This window comes from Chrysoperla carnea, chromosome 5 (genome assembly GCF_905475395.1).
Source record: "Chrysoperla carnea chromosome 5, inChrCarn1.1, whole genome shotgun sequence".
In the NCBI taxonomy this organism is placed as follows: domain Eukaryota; kingdom Metazoa; phylum Arthropoda; class Insecta; order Neuroptera; family Chrysopidae; genus Chrysoperla; species Chrysoperla carnea.
In genome coordinates, this window is record NC_058341.1 from 38,742,614 (window position 1) to 38,766,635 (window position 24,022).

The 24,022-nt window shown below is 25.8% G+C and overlaps 1 protein-coding gene across 2 annotated transcripts in view; it reads left to right on the forward strand.

The window, feature by feature from the left end:
• The first annotated feature begins 1,544 nt into the window (after positions 1-1,544).
• Positions 1,545-24,022, forward strand: part of LOC123299564 (homeotic protein distal-less-like) — a 142,535-nt gene continuing 120,057 nt past the window's right edge. For both annotated transcript variants that reach the window (XM_044881796.1, XM_044881797.1), the window contains exon 1: positions 1,545-2,112. In XM_044881796.1, coding sequence (XP_044737731.1) covers positions 1,794-2,112 — 319 coding nt within the window. In that variant the 5' untranslated portion in view covers positions 1,545-1,793. The remainder of the gene's footprint in view (positions 2,113-24,022) is intronic.

A 24,022-nucleotide genomic window follows, 5' to 3' on the forward strand; every position in this document is an offset into this window, starting at 1 on the left:
TATTAATTTAACAACGAATTCAATTAAAATTCGAAAATTTAAATATTATTTTGAAGGAGTAAAAATTGATTTTATTTTAAATTTTCTATAATCTTAAAACTTTTGCAAAAAAAATGTCCATTTAATTTGTTTTGAACAAAATTTTTCTTCAATAACCTCAAAATTTTTGTTAAAAACACTTTTCTATTTGCTTGATATTTAATTACTGAAAAATGCTACTACCAACTTGAAAATTTATTCAGTAAATACCTTCAACCTGACTTTGTGGATGCAATGAGAAATATTAAGTGGAAGTAAATATAAATATTATTTAATTTTAACGAAAAAAATAACAATCTAACAAAAACTTATTATTATTTTGTACTTTTTAGTCCATAGATATTTCGATAAAAGCGTGTTATTGTAGCTAGTATTTTTTTTTAAATTTAAGTATGCAAGGGTATGTTTTTGCATAGCGAAATACTAAACAAACATTATTTTAGCAAGGGTTCTGTAGAGTCATGTGACCACCTACTGAATTTAGTACACAAAGAACCTTAAACAACTTGTAAAACACCCACAAATTTAAATAAAATTAGATGAAAATAATCACCACTAAAAAATATTTTTTTTAAAATAAAAATTACAAAAAAATAAATGCAACAATGTCAAAGAAAAATTTTAATGCTTCTAAAAAGAAAAATAATCTTAACAAAGAAGTACAAGATCTCAACACACAATCTAAACCACACAAAACAGTGGCGGTATCAATACACACTATTACACAAACATGAATAATAGCGTCAAAAAGTCTACAGGGGCGGTTCCCCCAAAGTATATTATGCATATAGTAGAAAAAAAAACGAACTACACCTTTTTCCATATGAAAACAACATTGTAAATCCCACCCATTTCGTTGAATACACCAATGAAACGATGGAAATACTCCACCTTGGTGATTAAACAACCATGTAAAGTAGGGATACCTACCGGTCATTGTAAGAAACATGTTGTGTGCAAAGGCACCTATTATCGGAATTACACTTCATTATAGCATTTACAGTCACTCTGTTAGCATCTCTAATACCCATATTTTGCTTTAAGAGGTACCACTTATCCGTTTTTGAGAGGTGCATTACAAAAAAAAAAATTGTTATTGACAATCATCGTTTTTCGCTCCGACTGTATTATTTATACTGATTACACTATATATTATAATTTTAGTGTAATTTAGAGGAAATTAGAGTACTTTTTTTTCAAGTATAATTAATTGTGATTCATATTTTGTTTAATAATTGCGATTACCATAATAAATAATTGAATACTTTTTACCGAAGTTACTCGTGTTACAATTTTTTTATTTAATTTTTTGATATTTTAAATTAATTATCGTGAATTTAATTACAATTATTATATTGTTTGTTTATTATTGCTGATTTTTTCTCGTGTTTTCAATAATCTCGTTTTACGCGCATTTATTTTTAAATTTATTTGGTGACATTTTAGATCAAAACATTTTTTGTGAATTTTTTTTGTGCTTTTGTGATTGTATCTATGGTGTAAAGTGTATATGGATTTGTGACTTAAAATTTTATTTTTAATAAGTGATGCGTATTAACAATTTTAGTGCGAATAAGCTTACAACAAGAAATAATTGAAAAGAAGAAATAAAAGAAAATTTTGAGTGTTTCACTGCTTGAAAATTTATAGATCAAATTAGAACACTGGAACAAAAACCGTTCACAACGTTAAACTTTACGGATCTAGAATCCCCGTTTGGGGATACGAGTGAGGATCCGCCGTCGACACCACAAATGTCGGGTGAACCACCGGATCATCAAGGCCATCATATTGGCCCACCGACGCCACATGATTCGAGTACAAATACACCGGTTTCGAAATCAGCGTTTATTGAATTACAACATCATGGTTATGGACCGTTACGAACGTCCGGATATCAGCATCATTTTACACCGCCGAATGGTGGAAATGGGAATTTATCTGGGGGCCATGATGCTTTTTCGGGAGCACGTGGAGCATTGGCGTACACATTTCCTGGCATGCATCAAAATTCTTATTCGAGTTATCATTTAGGCAGCTATGCGAATTGCCCACCGTCACCTAAAGAGGACGGTAAGTCCAAAAATTATTTTATTTTTATTTAAAAAGTGTTAGTTAATGAAACCCAAACTTAGTCCGAGAAAAACATAAATAAATCTGCGAAGAAAAAGTGGTGAGCTTGATCTGTATTTACGTATGTGCTGAGGTTTTGCAATTAATTTATCACTCGGGAAATAATGCCGTAGATACCATTTACTGAAATTCGAAAGTACGACTTGAAATAGAAGTTTAAATTATGAAGGCTACGGGAAGACGCATATTCGGTTACTGTTACCGCGGTTTTTAATCCAAAATATAAAATATAGATTGAAAGACTAAGACATCACGCTTAATAAATATATGGGTTAAGACTTACAAAAAAAAAAATGTTATGCAAATTTCAAATTCGATATTTAAAAAAAGCGTGGAGACTCTATAGTTAAAATAGACTAGCAAGATAAGAATGCATGTTAGAGATTTTTAACATTGAATTTTGAAACAAAAAATATTTTTTAATTTTAAGCCCACATGTTAATAAAACGTGTTATCTTAATTTTTTTAATTTAAATTTTAATTGCACTGAAAAAAGGCCATAATTAAATAAATTTGTAATAAAAAAACTTTGCATGTAACATGCGCCGTTTTGTTGAGAGGTATATAGAATATGATCGATATTTTAAATTCGTTCGGATTGTATTTTAGAAAACGTATAATTTAGGATGAAAATTATTGAAAGGACAATAGATAATTAAAGAAAGTCGGTTATGAATATTTAAATATGGTTTTCGTGTTTGTTTTATTTTTCGAGTTGTCGAGTTGTGTATTACTTACTGTTTCTTCGCTCGCATATTTAATATTTATATTTATTGTTTGAAAAATCTTTTTAATAAAAAATTCACTGACAATCAGTGGCATTTTTTATTATGCAAAAAGAAATAAAATATACTGTAAATACCCGAAAACATCATTTTATTGTTTAAATTGAGCCAATTTTTCTCAAAAAATGATCGATTAATATCCGCTTCTGATCGTTTCGGATTAATGTTTGCTTTTGACAAGTTATACAATTCATTATTTTGGATGTAGGGCAATCATGATAAATTGAATCTTGGATTTTATTTAGAAATTCATGCCCACTTACCAATTGACTCATTTATTTCACAGCTTTTTGAATACCGAAGTACTAATCCAAGCTTGATTAAATTAATTTCCAACGTTATATATTCCTAACTTTTTGACACTTTTTAGACTAGCTTTAGACTAGAAGTCGGTTCTATTAAGAAATTGTATCTGTTTACGAATAAATCTATAAGAAATCGACTTTCAGTCGTTCATTTTCTTTCCTTTTTGAGTGTAGAAATAAATCAGGCGGTACAAATTTTGTATTTGAAGAATTAAAATTGGAACCAAGAAGAAAATTGCATCCCTTGAAAGACTGTTTAAAAAAATTAAATAAAGGCACTTAATTAAAAAAAGTCAGGAACTAATAGGTAATACACATTTTCCAAGCAATAAAAATGTATCTTAGTTTAATATTATTAACGTTACGTTAATAACGTTAATAATAAAACAAAAATAACGACAAGAATTTTGCAAATTTTTAGAAAAAAATATCTATGCTTAGAAATAATATTTTTTTAAATAATAATATGAACAAATAATTTTTATCAGAGAATAAAAATTTGATTTTGTTATGAACGCCGAGAAAAATTTTTCTTTGAACGTTTTACACAAATTTAAAATTTTGAGAATTTTAAAATACCGTTTAATTTATTTTACAATCCGTGTGTGTGTGAAACCGACGAATTAATGTATTTTTTTTAAAAAACATTTCTTCGATTTTTACTTAAAGGGTTTTATATTTTCTGCTGATTTATTTGCAATCGGGTACAACATTTCGTGGAATGATTTGTTTTTTATTTTTTTTGTTAAATGTAGGTAATATATTCGCATGTGTAATTACCAAGTATAAAAAATAATAATTATTGGGTATAAATTTCAATCTATAATAATTATTCTGGTTTCTACACAAATAATAAATATGGAAGAAAAAAACTACATATACCATGCAATGTCATGCTGAAGATGATATCGATACGGCCTTTGTTTACCTGTTTTTTTTACTTTCCAATAGGATTAAACTAAAACACAAGCGACCGCGACGATAACGCTTATTCGTGAAGTATTCGGATTTCTACATTTGAATTGTCGCAATACAGCTTTTGCGTTGGTAGAATGATATAGAGGATTAAAAATGACCCTGAAAAATTTATTTTCTCTAATTTTGCGGCTTAGCGTCTTTTTTTCTCTAAGATTAAACATTCTAAAGATATTTACGTTTAATATTCAAAAGATTATATATTTTAGCATTTTTAACATTGACTGGAAATATCATCTTAACTAGGAAATTTAGAAAGGGCGACTCAGAGAATAAATAGTAGTAAATAAATTTAGTTACAACTTTGTTTATTTTTAAAATTTTTATTTGACGAATATTAATCGAAGTATTCTAAAAAATAAAACGATAATTAACGAAATTATCCTTAGCAATTTTAACATTGAATGAAAACAACAATTTAATTATGAAATTTAGAAAAACATGGCTCAGAAAATGAACTGTAGTAAATAAAAATTTTGTAATGAAACTGTACAGCAATATAGCTCATACTTCAGAATAACACATGAGAAATAATTTATAAAGATAAAAAAAAATTTAATTTGATTTGACATTACCATAAATTACAGATTTCTGTAAAAATAGTCAATATAAAATATTTCACGGCCATCTTTTCTGATATACTCAATGAATAATTACGGCTATTATACTTTAAAAAAAATAGAAAACCATACATATATTTTACCTGTGTAAAACAATCCTTACCATTATTTCGAGTGTTATAGAAAGGGGAAAAGCGAGAGCAATCTTTATCAATACATACTTTTAAACCCAGCGAAGCGGGTGGGTATCACTCTAGTGAGTTCATATATGAATACGTTATTGTTATTTTCTGGGAGTTCAACGAACATAAATTACCTATGATAAAAGCTCAATATTATAGTTTGGAAATAATATTTCATAATATAAAATAGTTTTTAAAATAAAAAATTCATAAAAATATAAAATCTTTAAAATATTTTTTCTTTTATAATATGGAGGGTGGATATATTTTCCATTGAAAAATCATAAACAGAATAAAATATATGAAAATAAAAATAATAATTGTTAAATTAAATATTTTATAATGTTTATTTTAACATGGAAAATTAAATAGCCTGTCAATTTTGATTTTTATAACTTTATTTTAATTTCGAAAAACATATATGTCTTCATTTATTTGTCAATTTTCAATTGAAAAGTTTTTTTTATTTAAATACCTACAATTTCATTTTGTTGCTGTCAACAATATGTAAAATAGGGGAAAATTTTTACCTCCGTTGCTTAATATTGTTTACGCTCTGTTTATTGTTTTAAAAAATTGTGAGGGTTTGATTTCCTTTATTTAAGACAATAAAAAATTTAGTAAGAAACAAATTAACGTTAATATTAAACGTTGAAACCACCAATATTCCCGTACCCTCCACCTTTTTTTCAATTATCATATTTTTAAATTAACGATAATTTGTTGTCTTCAAAATCTTAGACTGTTCGAACGCCAGAAAATTGGGTAAAACCTGACTTAACTTTTTGAAAAATTTAAGGTTTGTTCTACTAATTTTCTCAAATATTTAACCCATAAGATTTTAAAAAGAAGAAAATATTTTGTATTTTAAAAGAGAGATAATAAGCTTTCCAAAAACAAGAAAAAATTATTTTTGCTTCAAGAAAATCGTTCTTTATGTTTGAAAATAAAAAATTTGTTTTGATAAGTAATCCTTTTTTGTATTCTTTTGAAAAACCGACTTCTTTTTCATCAGTTTATCCGAATTTTGTAACTTCGATTTAAAACTACATAAAATTAATTTATACTTATTTTAATGTAGCTTGTCGACATTGTTTCAAAACTAAACCGTATATTCTCGTAAGTCTAGAGATTTAAATAACGATCGTAAAAAATTTTTTCCGAAATTACGATAGAAATTATTGTTTGTGTTATGCAAAGCGTCAAAGTTGTCTTTTTACAAGTATAATGCTTGGATTTTTTCGTTTTCGAAATTAAATTCGCAGTGAAGCTAAAATGAATTTAGAAAATCGTTAAAATTTTTTTTAAATTTCTATAACATGTGAATATAAAAAATGGTTGTCACTAAAATTTGGCGGCATTGAACTCGTTAAGTCTTACATTCTTTCACATCGAACTCTACATTGTTAACAATTTAGAATTATCTAAAATAATTTTTATATTACAAAAAATAGAATTTTTAAAGTTCATTTCAGAAATTATTTATAGTAATTTAAATAAATAGTGAACTAGTTATGAATCAAATTATAATTCTACTGGAGTAATTATTTAGAACAATTAAAATTTCATAATAAAATTAGTTCATTAGACTGCAACTTTTTATTTAACTGAATTGTAATAAAGTCAGATTATATTCGCGGATAGTGATTTTAAAAATAAGGTTTGAATTAGGAACAATTTCTACATTGAACTTTTTGATATAATTGAAGTTTAGACACTTGGAAAAAAGACAATCTCAAAAACAAAAATTAATCGAAACACATCCGCAAAGCAATGCAAATAATTTTTATGATTTCATTAACAAATCTTAATTGGAGGAATTTGATAAATTTATAGTTTAAAATGAATTTTCGATTTCGATGTATTTTTTGGGTAATTGCTTTGTATTAATTTTGAAATCAATTTGTCTCAATTACAAAGATTCTATTATGTAGTTATGATTTTCTAGGAGAGCGATTGTATAGTAGACACAATATATAGAGCTAAATATACAAATTATTTGGCATTTGTATAATATTATCTATCTTTGTCGAAGGCTATATATCATCTCGCCTAAGAAACCCAATATTAAACCTTCATATCAAATATCGTACAATCAATCAATGACAACATATCTTTACAAATTTGGTGGTGGTGCAGGGAAAATAATTTATCTTATTGTAGTTATTAGTTGTTGAAAGATTAAATTGTTGCTCTCACCAAATTTACAAAAAACCCTAAAAAAATTTTGTGTTTTTTCAATACTTATGAATCTGTATATTCCCTATTTAAAGGGTATTTTCCACAGGTTCACAACTTAAAATAAAACAAATATATTTTACAGTATCAGAAATTTAACAATATCCATAAGAATTGCTTAGAGACATATTTTTATGCCATTGATGTTTGAATATGATTTCGATCGTGTGGCTTCCGAGGCTACGCATAGATGGCGGATGCACTTTGGATGTCCAATTTGTACACAATTTTCGTTGGAATTACAGTCGTATTTCGCGAATAAATCCAAGTTGTATTTCAAGTGTTCAATCATCTCTGGTATGTTTCTAATCGGGATCAAGAAAATAGTCTAATCGGGTTACGTATTTTGTTAAAATATATTTCCTTCAAGATCAACAATAAAACTTTATTGTGGGCCATGAACGGGATATTTTTTGACAAAATGCATAATACAGCCCAGAGATATGCTTATCTTAATTTTAATACTAATTGGGCTATGATCAAATTATCTTGGATTTACTGGTCCCTTGTGTACTTTATATATAAGTCAGTCTCTCATACATGGTAGCCTTTTCTATCTTAACACATTATACCACTTAACATATTTGACTGCTTAAAAATTTTCTTTTTCTTGAACCAAGAAACTATTTACTTGCTATTAAGTCAAAAACATATTTTCGTGCAAACTAACTATTTTTTTTAACAGTATATTATTTTTATTAATTTGAAACCATATCGATTATTCAATAATAATTACAGCTAAATAGTTTCTATCGGTATTTTTGCACCACACTTCAGATTCAAATTTAAGATCAAAACCACATATTGAAATAACCATATTTTTAAAGGATTATATAAAAATTTATAAATATAAAATATTTAATTTGAATTTTATCAAATTTTAAATTAGAATTTTTTGTTTCTTAAACTTAATATTTAATTTAAATTCTATCCATATATAAAAGTTTTAAAAATTTTAACATGTCCCGTCGTGGTTTTTATTCAATTAAAAAAAATTTGGATAAAAATGTATTAGATTGTATTAGATTTTTCAAATTATTTATTTATATTTTTTATTTCGTAACCATCAAATATTTTGTAGTAGATTGAAAATTTAGAAATTTTGTGTACTTATTATAAGTATTTGAAATTCATGACTATAATGGAAATTAATGTTTTACGCCTGTTTTAAAAATTAAACTTAATATACCATGAATTAAATAATTTAAATATTATAAAATTCTTAAAATTTTGTATCTTAAAATTGTATTTGAAAAGTACAAGAAAAGTATCAACCAAATTAGCTTCTAAAATTCTCATCGTGGATTGCGTCGGTAGATATTTACATTAATTTTCTTCTTTTCTTTCCTTTTTTGAACTTTTTCCAAGGTCCATAAGAAGCGACGGAGATTTTTATAATAATATATACTTGGTAGTGCACTTTGAAGCTCGGAGTTTTTTATTTCTTTGTTTTTTATTAGTTATCAAACAGATGCCACAGTTAAAATTTGTTGCTACAATTAATATTTGTTCTTAATCTCAAATTTTTAGGGAATTTTAAATTAAGAGAATTTAGTTTTCAAAGAGTTAGTATTCAGGTTAATCCCAAGTGTCACACAATCTAAGAAATTTTTGTAAATAATTGTTTATAAGAATTTTTAATTCAAGAATTTTTCAATTTTTATTTTGATTTCTATTATTAAAATTAACTTTTTGATAGACTTTGAGCTTAAATATATCTATAAAGAATCAAAAATGTTCACGTATAAAATTAAAAATAAGCTAATAGAAAACTGGAAGGTTATTTATCCAAATTTATAAGTCTTACTTTTTGCAAAATCTACAAATTGGATCACATAACTTTTTTGGGAGGAAATTACTGCGGTAATTAGTAATAAATGCAAAAAGTCTGTTTGAACTATCCATTCCATAAATCTTATTTCATTTGAAAGCTACTCTCTTGAAGAATTATTACCTTTATTAAGTCCTATATTCCCTTCGAATATCCTGTATTCTCTTTGAATATAGTTCAGATTCCTTCTGGATGGTGTATATTGAAGATTGTTCTGAGATATCTGTATGTCAATACCTGAATAATAATTTATTTTCGATAGTTGGTCACTTTACACGTCTGGGAGCCACACAAAAGGACTGATTTTACATTAGTCCCGAATATTTTGAATTTTGGTGTTTCTCCTTATTTAGCTTGATTTTCACACTAGTGCAAGCTCTGCAAACGTCCCTTTGGCCTTCTTAATTCTGTAAGTGACATTTTCATCAGTTCCACCTGTCTTTGACACAATACTTCCTAAATATTGGAATTGATAGTGAGTTAAATAGATGAAAATTTCTTTGATTGCTTAAAAATAACCAATTTTTTTTCGTTCGATGCAGCAAAAGACTAAGTAATATTGGTAAGAGCGCTGCCTAATTTTAACGGAATTAAATAAATCAGCTTCTCCACCAGAATTATATGAATTGTAATTTATCCGTGTCTCTTCATTCGGGATTAAATGGGATATAAGTATTGATCTTCGTTTTTTACAAATATCGTTTCTATTGATCTAATAACATTTAATTTAGATTATTTTTAAACTAAATTTTTGTCATCAAAGTTAAAATATGCAAATAAAATTCACTAAACTTATCTGGTAAATTAAAAGAAAACGTAATTCCAAGAATTGAAAAATCATAATAAATTCTTCCTTAGAATTTAAGCTAATAATAATAAAACAACACATACTTATTTGTAACAAAAAAAAAAAAATAAATAAATAAAAAATACATACAAAACTGGATTTCAAAAAACCTGTAATATAAAATATTATTGAATATATTTTAAAATCTCCTTTTAACAAAAAGTGGCTAATCATTCAGCCACAAGTGGCTCTGACAGTGTTTGTTGTGCTGCAATGACAATAAAAAGTATAATGTCACTATACTACACTTGTCAATACACTTCAAAACATTTTATGATGATTAATTAAGACTTCTGTGTATGGAAGCGGTGCTTAACTTACAGATTTTATTAAAAAGTTTTCATAAAACGACATAAAGTCGACATTTCTTCAACCTCTTATAATAAATTATGAAAATTATAAGCAAAGTAGAAAAACTAGAATAATAATCTGGGCAGTAAGTATACGCCCTAAAAATAAGTTTTCTTATAAAAATTTCTCACATAAAGAAAATTATTTGTATAATTAAGAATTTCTTGCACCAAAGAGTCGTTTCTTTAGCTCCCGTTTTAGCATCGCTTTTTAAAGTTTAAAATGTTTTAACATTGTTCTTACATTTTAATTTATCGTAATGACTGATTCGGATTGAGGATTCGATAAATATTTCCTGATTCATAGAAAATGCACGCAAGTTACCATTTGAAGAAAGCGTGGAGTTTTATATTGTTTTTATCGAAGAAAGCAAAAATACATCATCGCATGGGTACAAAATCAGTTGGTAATGTTCTTGGCGAAGTAATTAGCAAAAATGGGAAATTTTAATTCTTGGTGGAAGCGATGGGGACAATATTTCAAAGTAAAAATTAAATCACCAGTAAATAAAAGTTGAATGAACCAAAAAGTATAAAATTAAAGTAAAAAACATGAAAAATATTCTTCTGTAAAGAAAATCATAGCAGCCGGTTCTCAATTTTCCATAAAATACATTTTAAGTGATAAAGTTGCATGTGTTTGTGTGATGTATCTTCTATAAGTGATTTTAAATTTTTAAGGCATACATGTTTCAAAAACTATGATATATATCAAAAAATTTTACTAAATTTTATAAGTTGTAACAGAATTTATAAATAAAATTCGAAATAGAATTTTCAAGTATGATAAAACATTCACGAGGAATTACCTTAACAGTATCTCAAACTGATTTTTCATAAAAAAGAAGCACACCTTGCTTTGAATTCGAACAAGAAAACAGTTGCTTTGAATTGTTGAGCAAGTCGGTTTAAGGCAAATTGTTTGATCAGTATGTGGTATTAAATAAAACGTTTTGTTTAAAGATGTTTTATATATAAGATGTTTCATATATATTCGTTTCCAGCTAAACATTGTTTTAAACATGACTAAAGAAAGAACTGTCTTTCTAAGATTCTTTCTGCTAAGAATTTGCGATATTGAAATATTATAACTCGATTTTCAAATCTGTTCTTCGAGTCAGATTATAAAAATAATGCCCATATTTGTATACACCCGTTTCTATACACTAATATTAAAGGAAGGTGTGTAACTTTCTTGCTTTCTTATTAAAATGATATATTGTTACCTACAGTAGTGACATCTTTTATGTCAAAACAATATTAATAAATAATAATTTTTATTTATTTTTTTATATTTTTTTATGAGTAAAAAATAGAAAAAGGAAATCGTAAATAAAACCATATCCAGGGTAAAAGAAACACCAAGACCTAAGAAATAATAAATTGTTATAAATGTGAAAAAAAAAATTGTTTTATTATAGAAATGATTTTTAATAATGAATTTGTGATTCAAAAGTTCTTCGATATTTCCTTCTTTTTCTTAATAATTACAAGGACTTACAGTACAGTTTTTGGTAATAGGGAAGTAACAATCAGCAATTTTTTTATGAAATTTCTATATGTAAAAATATTTCCATTACTCTTCCAGGATGTGTCAATATGATGAGTAAAATCAGAATATCATCACAGATTAAGACTAATATATTACCTATCTGTGAAAATTAGATAAATTATAATTTTCTCGCACTTTGCGTAGTTTTTAAAATATTGGAAATTTTCATTAATTATTCAGCTTTTGATATTTCGAAAACCAAGGCAGATATCGAAAAATTGTATTCCTGATTTTCGTCTACATTCATGAAACTATAATAAAATTCTTAATCAAAGTTGATTAATATAATAAGATTAAAATAATTTCAGTCTTAAATCTACTCTGCTCGTACATCCCTTAAAGTTGGAGACACTTGGTTTTTTCTTTTCTATATTATTGCTAATATCTTATATGTTTACTTTCTATTCAAAAGGTTTTTTATTTGTTTTCAAAGGAAATTTATCAAAAACTCTCAAAATATGTCGTTTTTGAGATTTCTCCATAAAAGCAATGTATATTATATCGATTTTCCATGATTTTGTTCTGAAAAATTTGCATGAATACCTAAGCTGAAATTTAAACCATATTTTCTTTGAGTAAAAGTCTGTCTATAAAAAAAGTTTTGAGCTTTAAAATTGGTATCATGCTCATACATCCTTAACTGTAACAATTTAAATCAAATCAATAATATAGCGACACTAAAATGATTTGAAAACCTTTTTATAATTTATTAGAAAAATATCTGGGACAGTGTTAAGAACGATTAAACTGTCTGGCAATTAAATAATTTATTTTGTTAAATGGGCATGAACAACGATTTAAAAAAAATTATTTTAAAATGATTTTAAAATCAGCAACATTATCGGCTTTTCTCGCGAATATGCACTAAAAAATCTGCGTTCAGGTGCCAAGTACTTTATCGGTATCGAATTTAAATAGGAAAATTAATTTTTCAAAATTAATTCGTCGTAAAATCAAGTTTTTCGTGACGTTGGCTCTTATACCATGAATACAACTACACAAAGTTTGTGCAATATGACATACCATTTGTTTAATTAATAAGTATAACGTATTAATTATTAATTTTTATCGTATATGTCATATTATTATTTTCTGTTAAATATATAAATTAACGTGCACACCTACCGAAGACCGCACCGACCGATAAACCTTCTATACTATAAAATCAATAAATAAATAAATTATTAAGGATGTAACGATGATGTGTTTTATACTTTATCAGAGAGAAGAAATTCTTATTAACAAGATATTTTAACATCGTCTTCTTCCAAAAAACAGGCAGCTAGTTAACTATATCAATGTTGTTACAGAGAGCTTAACTTTTTGTTTTCTGAAACAGCAACAGATTGACGAGAAATTGCAGATAAAAGTTTGTCAATTCCGTAGAAATCTTTTCCTAGATAAATATCGCGTGAAAATTCTATGAATTGAGAAAATAGGCAGATTTCACAGGAAGACTTTTTCGCTTATGCTTACCAAAGCTGAGATATGAAGACATAAAAACTATTGTATTATTAACGAAATTTAAGTATATCCACCAAGTGTTTTCCTAAACTTACGATTTATTCCAAAATATGTAAGTCTAAACTTTATTAAGGGTGCTACTTGCTATGCAATTGACTTCTAATTTAAAATTAAATTCCGAAATGATGATCACATGGACGCTACTAAAATTTTACTCCAATACAATTGGTTTTGCATATCTTTCAGTATTCTTGGATGCATCAGTAAGCCATCAATTATCTCCTAATCTATATGAATATATTATTTTACTTCTTACAAATTGATCTAAAGATCGAATTCTATTTCTCAGTTTTAGAATCTAAGTAGAAATTTATTAATTATTTTGTCTAAAATTGAATTTTTTTTTGTTATGGTGTCAATTTTTTTTAGTTTTTTTAGTTTAGTCTAAAGTTAGGCCGTCGGATATTTTTTGTTTACTGAATTTTGTAAAGCATATTTTATTTAAACCTAATGTATAAAAAGTACAAGTTGCAAGAAAATATGTTCTTAAAATGGGAACAAGTAAATATTTAAAACTTTGTAAGCATTCAAATATTTTTGTAAGTATTGAAATTGTGGCTTCAAGAAAATATTTATTTGTTATAATATATGAAAATGCCAAGTAAAAGCGGTTTTCTTCAATCCAGATAATTTTTTCTATGTAGATTGAGAAATCATGTCAAGTAATAGGTACCCAAAGTACAAATTATACTTATTTCGTTCTTTTTTCGATTAAAAATTACTTTTAATTCTAGTTTATAGTTCTAAAACTTTTATTATTTCTATGTCTATGATGATATAGTTTAAAATCTTATTAATAAATTAAATAATAAATAATTAAATATAAATATTTTTCTAGTTTAGCTAGGCAAACGGTCGACGTCAATAAAATGGTTTTAAGAAATTATTGTTTTAATTATTTTATGATGGATGGAAAGTTTACAGGAGGTTAAAAAATTTTGTGGAGAAATATTGTCTTGTTATCGAGACGCATTTCGATGAAATATAATGAGATCAACACGATCTCATTAATTTTCTTAATTTTCTGCCTCTCTGCATATTTCTCCGTAAAGTATTATGTTTTATGTCTCTTAGATTCTTGTTCTGGTTTTGGATTGACATACAATATGTTCATAAATTTTGATATTATTTATTAAGGAAAATAAAGTTTTTCATTTTATAGAAAAGGGTTTTGTAGGCAGAATTGTTTAATATTTCATTTCAATAATTTACTGAAGTTATACATAATTTTGGAAACACGGTACAACGAGGTTGGAAATGAGGCACATTACAGTTGGGAAGAGCGCAATATATTCGCTCAACTAAGTAAAAATAATGTTTATAAAATTAATGGCTAAATAGATTTTTTATTTTGGTGTCCATAAAATTTCGCGAAGTTTAAAGTGCCCCTTATTTAATATTATTTTACAAACTCTCCATACTAACGACATCAGTAAAGTAGTTTTAATTAATAAAAACTTGTTATAAGTTTCTATGTTAGAAATTTCTAATTTATATAAAATACATTCGAGTTATTATCGATATTATATGAAGAAAATTGTCACCATATGATTTCATTCACATTTTAAATATTTTATCAACGATTGTGAATGGAATAAAAAAATCTATGCATTTTGCATATTTTAGCGCATTTTACACATATAGCCATATTATAGAAACAAGGCTCATCAAACAATAGGCCAAGATTTGTGACATGAAGCGTAAAATCACACATCCAAACTAATGGAATGAAATAAATTATAACGTAAAACGACAATTTAGCGATGGCTGCGAGGTGAATTAGACAAAAGACAGGCACCATTGAGAAATATAGTAACAAAAAAATAACTCAATATGACGACAAATTGACATTTGCCCACAGTGTCATCATAAAAGAACTTGCCTGCATATAAAAATACGCACACAATTTTAATATAGGTTTTTTAAAATTTTAACACCTTTTTGTGGATGATGTAACAATTAATTATTTCATAAAAATATATAAAAAAAAGAACAAAAACCATAGATTTATGGTTATATTGCAGAAATCTGTTTAAAAGTTTTATATCCTGCAATATACATATATTCAACCATAATTCAAAATGTAATTGTTATAAGTATCAAACACACAAAACAATTCCACCCTCTAAACATTTGAAATTTTCTAATTAAGGTCAACACTATAAAAATAACGTATTTATTTTTATAACATTTAATATAATAATAAATATTATTGTGTAACTTTTTTAAATCATTTATCTACATGGTGATCTTAAAAGAAAGCATCTGAAAATTATGTCAATGGTAAAAAACCTACTTGGTAGCATAACTTCCATAAGTTGCGTTAGCTAAGCGAATTCCCCCATATATTGAAAAAAATAACACATTTTTCTAAAAATCGAATATTGCATTTTTAATTTTCAAGAATTTTTATTTCATAAACTAGTAGGTACTTTTTTGCTTAAAACTGATCAAAAAATACAATTTTTTTTGTTTGAAAAAATTCAAAATTTTGTACTTTGCGGACCCCTACACCCCTTGTTTATCGTTCGATATTTTTCCTTAACAAACTTGATATTTCAAATACTAAAAGCTTTCTTTATACAAAATTTTATTTAAATCGGACTTAAATTGCGATCGCTAGAGAGTTTACAGACACACATAAACGTATAGATATATATGTATATACATGTATCATATACATAAATTTTAGCGATGGTCATTTTTGACATTAAGAAGGTAGGATCGATGAATATTTGAAGAAATTTTTGAAAAATTTCACCATCAGTACAAAAGCAATAACTTAATTTCCTTCGATTTGTTTGATCCTTTTTTATTAATTATCAAATTTATCAGAGTCGTTTTTTTAAACGTTCTACTTTTTATTGAAACTTTTCTAGAGTTGGTATATAAGTTTAAATTGAAATTAGACCAACATCTAGCTACCACAGAATTTACAGCTCGAATGTAGCTTATGCGCCACAAGTAAGGACTTCGATTTTTTCCCGTGATTTTAAAAGACCCTGGAGTGATAATTAAGATTGTACACCTCCGAAAGAAATTAAAAGGGTAGGTACACAGCCTGTACATTTGCTTACTGAATTAGTGATCAAATTTGTGTTTAAAAAGATTAAAACATTTTTCAGAGTACACATTTAGATAAAAAGAGACAAAGATATTTTAAAAATACGGTCATGGATTTTATAAACAGAGAAATAATAATAATAATTATTATTAGTATTAAAAATTGTATGTAATCAAATATTAAATTAATATAAATTTAGTAATGCAACTTACAATTATTATCTTTTTTTATTTTTATAAATAATATTTTTCGATGGCACAGTTTTCAGTTTAAATTATAATTATTGTAAAAATTTATAGGTACAACAAACTAATATACTAACAAAAATATTTGGTTTTTTTTGTCATTTTATTATTTAAAAAAATATTTTTATTTTTCTAAATTTCATGGTTAAAAAAACATAAAAATTAATGATTTTAAACAGTTTTTGGTTGAAATAAATGATGGATAAAAAAAAAAAAAAAAAAATAGAAATTTACAAAATATTTTAAAAAATTGATTTAGATCACTTCATGGTAAAATTCTACAAAAACACGACTGAGATTATCTTTATTGAGCTAATTTTTATGCATGATACTTCGAAATGAAGTTTGGAATTAATGATAAAAAATATGAGACTACCTCTCGTATTCTTTTATATATTAAGGTCCTTTTCATTATATAAAACCTCTCGATGTCTTTTCTTTGAGGCTAGGATTCAATTTTGATGGTCTCGCCGTAACTTTAATGACTGGACATTTCAACTAAAGCATTATTTTATTAATTAATACCTTTTTAATTACTTAAAATTAATTAATAAAAGTACAAATTCAGTGGTGGCATTTAAAAATTTCTAAAACGGAAATTCAAATTTTTATAGGGACGTGACATTATAGTACACGCTTGTCAAATTTGTTGGCATACTGTATGATATTAATTACTTACATTTGATATGGTATTTCATTAAAATATACTATTCTACGGCTTTTTATTAGAAAACTTGATAATGAGTTTAATTAGAAAAGGTAATAATGAGTGTAAATTCTGTGTTGTAAATTCATTTTTTTAAAGTCAAACAAGTTGTTACTATTTTACCAACACTTTACGATTTTTCAAGAACAAGGAATTTTAACAATATTTTTAGAGGTAAAAATGAAAACTTTGCCATGACGTAATATATTCGATAAACAACCGTGTGATGCACAAAATACATTATTTTTTAATTATAGCAGAATTTTCAAATTGAAAAAAAAAAAAAAAACAATTAAAATTTTAAAAACCTAATAAAATAAACTTTTTTTTCTAAACAATAATAAAAATAATATAACACAAGTAGTCAAAATATACGTAAAAATAGTTAAATAATAACATAAGTAATCAAGATACTCTATCTGCCCACCAATTTTTAATTACAACACACTTTTTGTATTTTTATATAAATAATTACTGTATAGGATGATTTATTAACTCTCATGAACATGTCTCATGTATGCATTTTTTGTTACACATACTTAATGCATAATATATGTACAAGCGATCGTATAACAACACAACCTGATTATTTTTGAGAGACTAAGTCTATGTTATATAAACAAATACAAGTCGAAATAGTTTACTTTCTTCTTATCTGAATCACGCCCTTTATTACTGTTTGGAACCTTAAATGTAATTTACTGCAATGGAAATTTACGGATATTTATGTTTACTCTTCGAAAATATAAAGTTCGAAATTTTTTTGAAAAAATTACCTTTTGTATTTTTAAATTTTAAATGTAAATCAATATTGAACTCAAACAGAAAAATAAGGCTAACTTAAATCATTCGTCCCAACTGCGATGCTACTAAAAAAATCAAATCAAATCATGGCATGCCCTTTTTTAACCTCCGATCCAAAAAAAAGGGGTGTTATAAGGTTGACCGATAAGTGTGTGTATGTGTCTCTCTGTGGCATCGTAGCGCCTAAACGGATGAACCGATTTTGATTTTTTTTTTCGTTTGAAAGATATTTTAACGGAGAGTGTTCTTAGCTCTGTTTCAAGTGCAAATTTAGGGTTCCGTACCCGAAAAAACTAAAAAAAGGCGATGATCTTCAAAATTGATTCAGTTTGTAAAATGCTTTAAGGCAAAATTTAATGGAGAGTGTTCTTAAATATGCTTCAATAGCGAGTTTAGTGTTTCGTACACGAAAAATGTGTCGGGGTTTTTTTTGTAAATTTCACTTGCTCCTTTCTGAATATACTTATTCTTAGTTTTCGTAAAAAAACTACCAATATAAAATGATTAATAAAAATCGATCTTTCAATTTTGCTAAATGCATTAAATTAAAAAAAAAATATAGATAATTTATCTCAGAAACGTAAAAAAAAAGTGAATTTATATTTTGTAATATTTTCATTATGATTATAGTCTGACATTGGAGCTAATAAAATAAATTAAAAAAATATATATATATGAATGCATTTTGTAAAACCACAAACACAAAAATTTTCAGTTAAATTATTTTATCACCTCAATACTCGTAGATATTATAAAACTATGTAATTGAATAAGAATATTTTAATATTATTTATTAATTAACTTTGTAAATTAAAAATATATGTTTTATAAAACTTAATAGCTATATAAATGTTACGTAATGCGTATTTATACAGAGTGGGATATAAGTGGATATAATAAGTGTTAGTTATTAGTTGTGTGTGTTAGTCATGTGAAAAATTTTGGCGATTAACGAGGCTGTTATGACTAATTTGCAATTCTTTACATGAAATATTCAATTAAAATTATTGAAAAACACTAATTAATTAAACTTAATGCATTAAAAATTGTGAAAATAAGTAATCAAATTGCACAAATATTATTTTTCAAATGTAAATGATCATAATTATTTATTTAAATTTGTGAGACAATAATATTAAATTTTCAATGTAAGTCATAAATGCAATCCATACAATTATATATGCATTCATACAATTCTATAATTAAAGTAGTGTATCGTTACCATGGAAACGCATCCAATAAAACTCACGCACGGTGCGAACACTACATAAAAGGTTGCCTTAATAAAAATCAAAAGATATCTATATGTAAATATAGTATAATGAATAAGATAATACTTTCACAGCATCTAAAATTTAATTAAGGATGTTATACTCACTCAAATAGCCATGATAAATGCAATTAATAGAATTTAGTATTATTAAATAGTGTGTTTGTGTACATCGATAATAACATATTATATAGAATCTCCTTAAATTGAGTGCAATGATAGATGTTATGATAGTCTGTTCAGTTGCATGCTTTGCTTTAACATGTATATTATATTATTTGCGACCAAATTAACTTAATTGAAATTGGAATACTATATGCATATCTAGAAGGTGTCTTGGAAAATTACAAGTTTATTTAAGATTTTATAAGTAACCACAAAAATCGCTGCTTCGGAAAATTATTTCATGTTAACCATAAAAATGTATTGTCAACCGATATTCATTTGTTATTCGTATTCCTCTCATCAAAATCTTTCATTTGGTACCCATATCATGGAAATGCAAAAAAATAACTGGCCCGCCATCTTGAGCGGTCCACCATGGATTAAGATTAACATCATGTAGCTGAACTTTTAACAATATTTCAGCTTAATTCGTTGATAATAACTGTTTTAAAATTCAGTTACATCTTAAATAGAGAACTTGCATATTTTTTTTTTTTGTCACAAATTCATATATAATAGAAAGAATAATTCATTTTTAAAATTAATAATTCCATTTTTTTATTAATTATTAATAAAAAATAGTTATATTTTTGAGGCAGTGAGCCACGCTAAATTCACAATTTTCAGCTTGTTTCTATGGAAAATTATGTTAAAATACACTGAAAGCAAGTTTAGAAACAAACCTTATTATTCTGCATGTTATTTAATCATTTCTCCGTGCGGTGGCATTGCTAAAAACGATGTGTTGACGCCACTGAATTTCTAGTTTAGAAGAACCATTTTTAGTTTTGAATTAAATTAAAAAGGATGTAAGTTCTGTATTGCTTATTTCTTCCAATCGCTTCCACCAAATAAGGTTCACTTTAATATTTTAGTTATAAATAAGTAATAACTAAATTCGATTAAATGGACAAGTTAATTGAACCACTCAGTATTTTGATTCGTTTAGTTGTAATATATACGATATAGGTTTGTATAGGTAGATTTGACATGGACCATTTAACGAGTTCATAATACTAATTACAAATCGGAGATTATAATCAATAAATTACACCTTGTTAATTATTTATTTATTTAAATAAATAATTGTTTTTCAATTCATTATTTTTATTACAGTGTTAAAATACATCGAAATTTGTGAAAAATCAAAGATAACGGAAATTTTTATAATTTGTTGGCAAAAAAAATGCCCCCAGAATACGATGCACATATTTCCACCTCTCAATTTCTTAAATTATTGACTTCCATCTCGAATTGCCCGGATGAAGTGATCGTTTCATCGGAATTATAAATTGTCATGTGAAAAATAATCAGAGAAAAATTATTTCGAATAAACATTGAGTTTGATGTCAAAATTGAAGCGCGTTGCAGCTGATTGGTACCACTCGTGTAGCATGCTTCAAATGCTCCTCTTCGTGATAAAAAATTATCAACACCCTCACACCTTTCCTTGCTAAACTGAAAAGTCTTATGTAATCATTGTTTCAAATTGAAAAATAATTTAAGAAAAATTAATGATATAATATTTTCTAAATCTAATTTATTTAAAAAAAATAGTAAATTATAAAATATTTGTATTCAATTAAAGGTAATTAATTAGAATATTTATTACTACTAGTACCGAACATTCAAACATATAGGGTGACCTCAAAAAAATTATTAAAAAAATTTATTACACAAAAATAAGAAAAACAGTTCAGAGAAAAGTTTAAAGATATTTTTTATTTTTGAAATGTACGATGTATTTTTTAAATTATGAATGCAAGATAATTAATGTATGCTCGATTAAAACGTAGAAATTTCTATTTTTCAAATGGTAATGTGGTTGAAACTTTTTCTACCTTCAAATAATTTAATTTGAAGATAATTCTTATGAAAAGATAAGGGGATTTTTATGAAAAAATAAGTGTAATTTAGTATAAAAAAGTTTTACACTTTTTTTTTTATAATTCCAAAATCAAATTGGTCTGATTTCTTCTCCGAAAAGGAATTGAAAAAATTTAATCTTTGTCCCTTTGAACTAATATTTTCTGGTTCATAAATTAAATTTCGCAATGCCCACCCTGTACATATAATAAATTATTCTATAACAAAATAATTGATATACACTTTCACACTTCTTTTTTACACATTCAATAATTTAAAATCAATCATAATCAAAAAATGTTATAATAATATGTAATTATTATTATATTTTATTAATTAATTTATAATGTAATAAAGTATTTATTTAAAAAAAAGTACACATTCGTATTTTAATATAACGATGATTTAAATTAATTTATAAAGAAAAAAAAATTAATTTTTAAATAATTTAGATTAAGATTTTAATTACTTATTAATAAAGTTTTTTTTAATAAGTTGTATATGCCATATTTGGATCAAATTATTAATTAAAAATGAATATTATGCTAATGAAAAGTGTGTAAGACAGTTGCAAATTTATTCCATGATATTATCAAATTTTTAATTTATCGGAGATTATAAGGTAATTAAGTCACTGTATTCTAGATATTCTGTTGTGGTTCATTAGTTTCTTTTGTCTCTCATGGAACTATGAAAACTTTTTGGTTACGGAATCCTAAACTCACCTTTGAAACATATCGAAGAACACTCTCCATTAAACTGCCTTTTTCCTTAAAGCCTTTTCAAACTGAGCCAATTTGGGTACAGAATAAATAAATTTGCACTTGAAACATAGCATTAGCTTCTAAGAACAAGCATCATTAACTTACCTTTGAAACAAATCCAAAAAAATTAAAATCGGTCTATCGGTTTCGTCAGACAGACAGGCAGACACACAGACACGCAGACAGATACACACACAGAGCGGTCAAACTTATAACACCCCTTTTTTTAGTTCAGAAAGAGTTCAAAAATCGTTTTTGTAATTTGAAATAAAAAAAAGCCACAAAAATCTTTCGATTCCTTCTAACATTTTATGATAATTAAATCTTTAAACCTTAAAAAATATTTCATGATGAATTGAAAAATCTTCTGCTCTCGAATATTGATTTGTCCTAGAATATTAACCTTCTGCAAGACGAATATTTGAGGAAATCAATTTTATTAATGTTGTAAGATTTATTAGAAATGAAGTTTAAAACCTCGAAAAATTATTCTATTCAAGATATATGTTCATATGGTTTTTTGTTTAAAAAAAAAATTGACAAAGAAGTTTCTAAATTTTTTAGTAAAAATATAAAAAATTTAAATTCAAATACTTTTTCGTTATATTTTATTTTACATATTTTGAATAAAAATTTATTTTCAAACAATGAAGGACACGTTTAAAAATAATAACATGCAAATATATTTTGTTTAAAATCAAGAAATGTTTACATAACTTCAACCATATTTCGTTTTCATGGAATATGTTCTCAATAATTTCTATATAGAAAAATATTAAAAATCAATATTTGGAATATGCCTCGTTAATATTCACTAGATTTGGAATAAAGAGTTGCTCAAGTTCTATGTTCTCATCATTGTCCTTTTTGCGAAAACTGTTAGTTTTCCTCTTTGTTAAGTACCTGATTAATTATTTCTATTTTTTGGAAATTATTTGAAAATTTGTGAATTAACGAAATTTTTTTCATTTTATGCAAAATCCTTTTACACAAAACTTAAAATTGATAGAATGGTTGTTGCAGTTTCGAAAAATCTCAAAAAATTCCTTGGTCATCGGGATTTTTAATATTATTTTGTCGTTCAAAGTCGGCTGAAAAAATGATGAATCATATTATAGGTTATTCTTTTCAATTGGATATTTCTATAACACAAAATCTAAAGAGTGTGATAGAAAACTATGTAAAATATTTAGACAATATTGCAGTATATGTATAATAATACCATAAAAATATAAGGTTGTCGATGACATAAAAACAAAATTTTAATTTAATTATGAGTTCATAATTTGGTAAACAGAGACGACTATAGTTAGAGTATTGATGGTTGAAGAGCGATTTTATAATATCAAATTTATAAGACTCACTTGCACACAATATATTATATATTTTTGTAGTTGCGTTTGTGTATAGCCTTATTAACTTATTACTTGTCTACAAAGCATATATGTGGTTTATGTAACGTGCAATAAACCAAAACTTTTTTACAATACTGTAGGTTTATAATCACCTTAAATCCTTCTAATTTATTAAAAATAATACGAACACTGGCGTTCAACATTTTCTATACAGGATATTCCAACAATTAACTCAATTGTTTGTTTTCACTTGTTTTTCAACAAGTTTTCTGCTCTTATATCGTATATTTTTCTAATCAAATAACCACTTCAGTTGGATGTATGGTTTTTTTTTTGTTGTGTAAGTAAATAAAAGTTTCAGTTACAAAAGTGTGTCCAATATTTATATAAAAATACGATTAAAAAAAAACTTTTGTTTAAAATGCGTCAATGTCATGTCGTGTGTCATTAGTAAATAAAGAA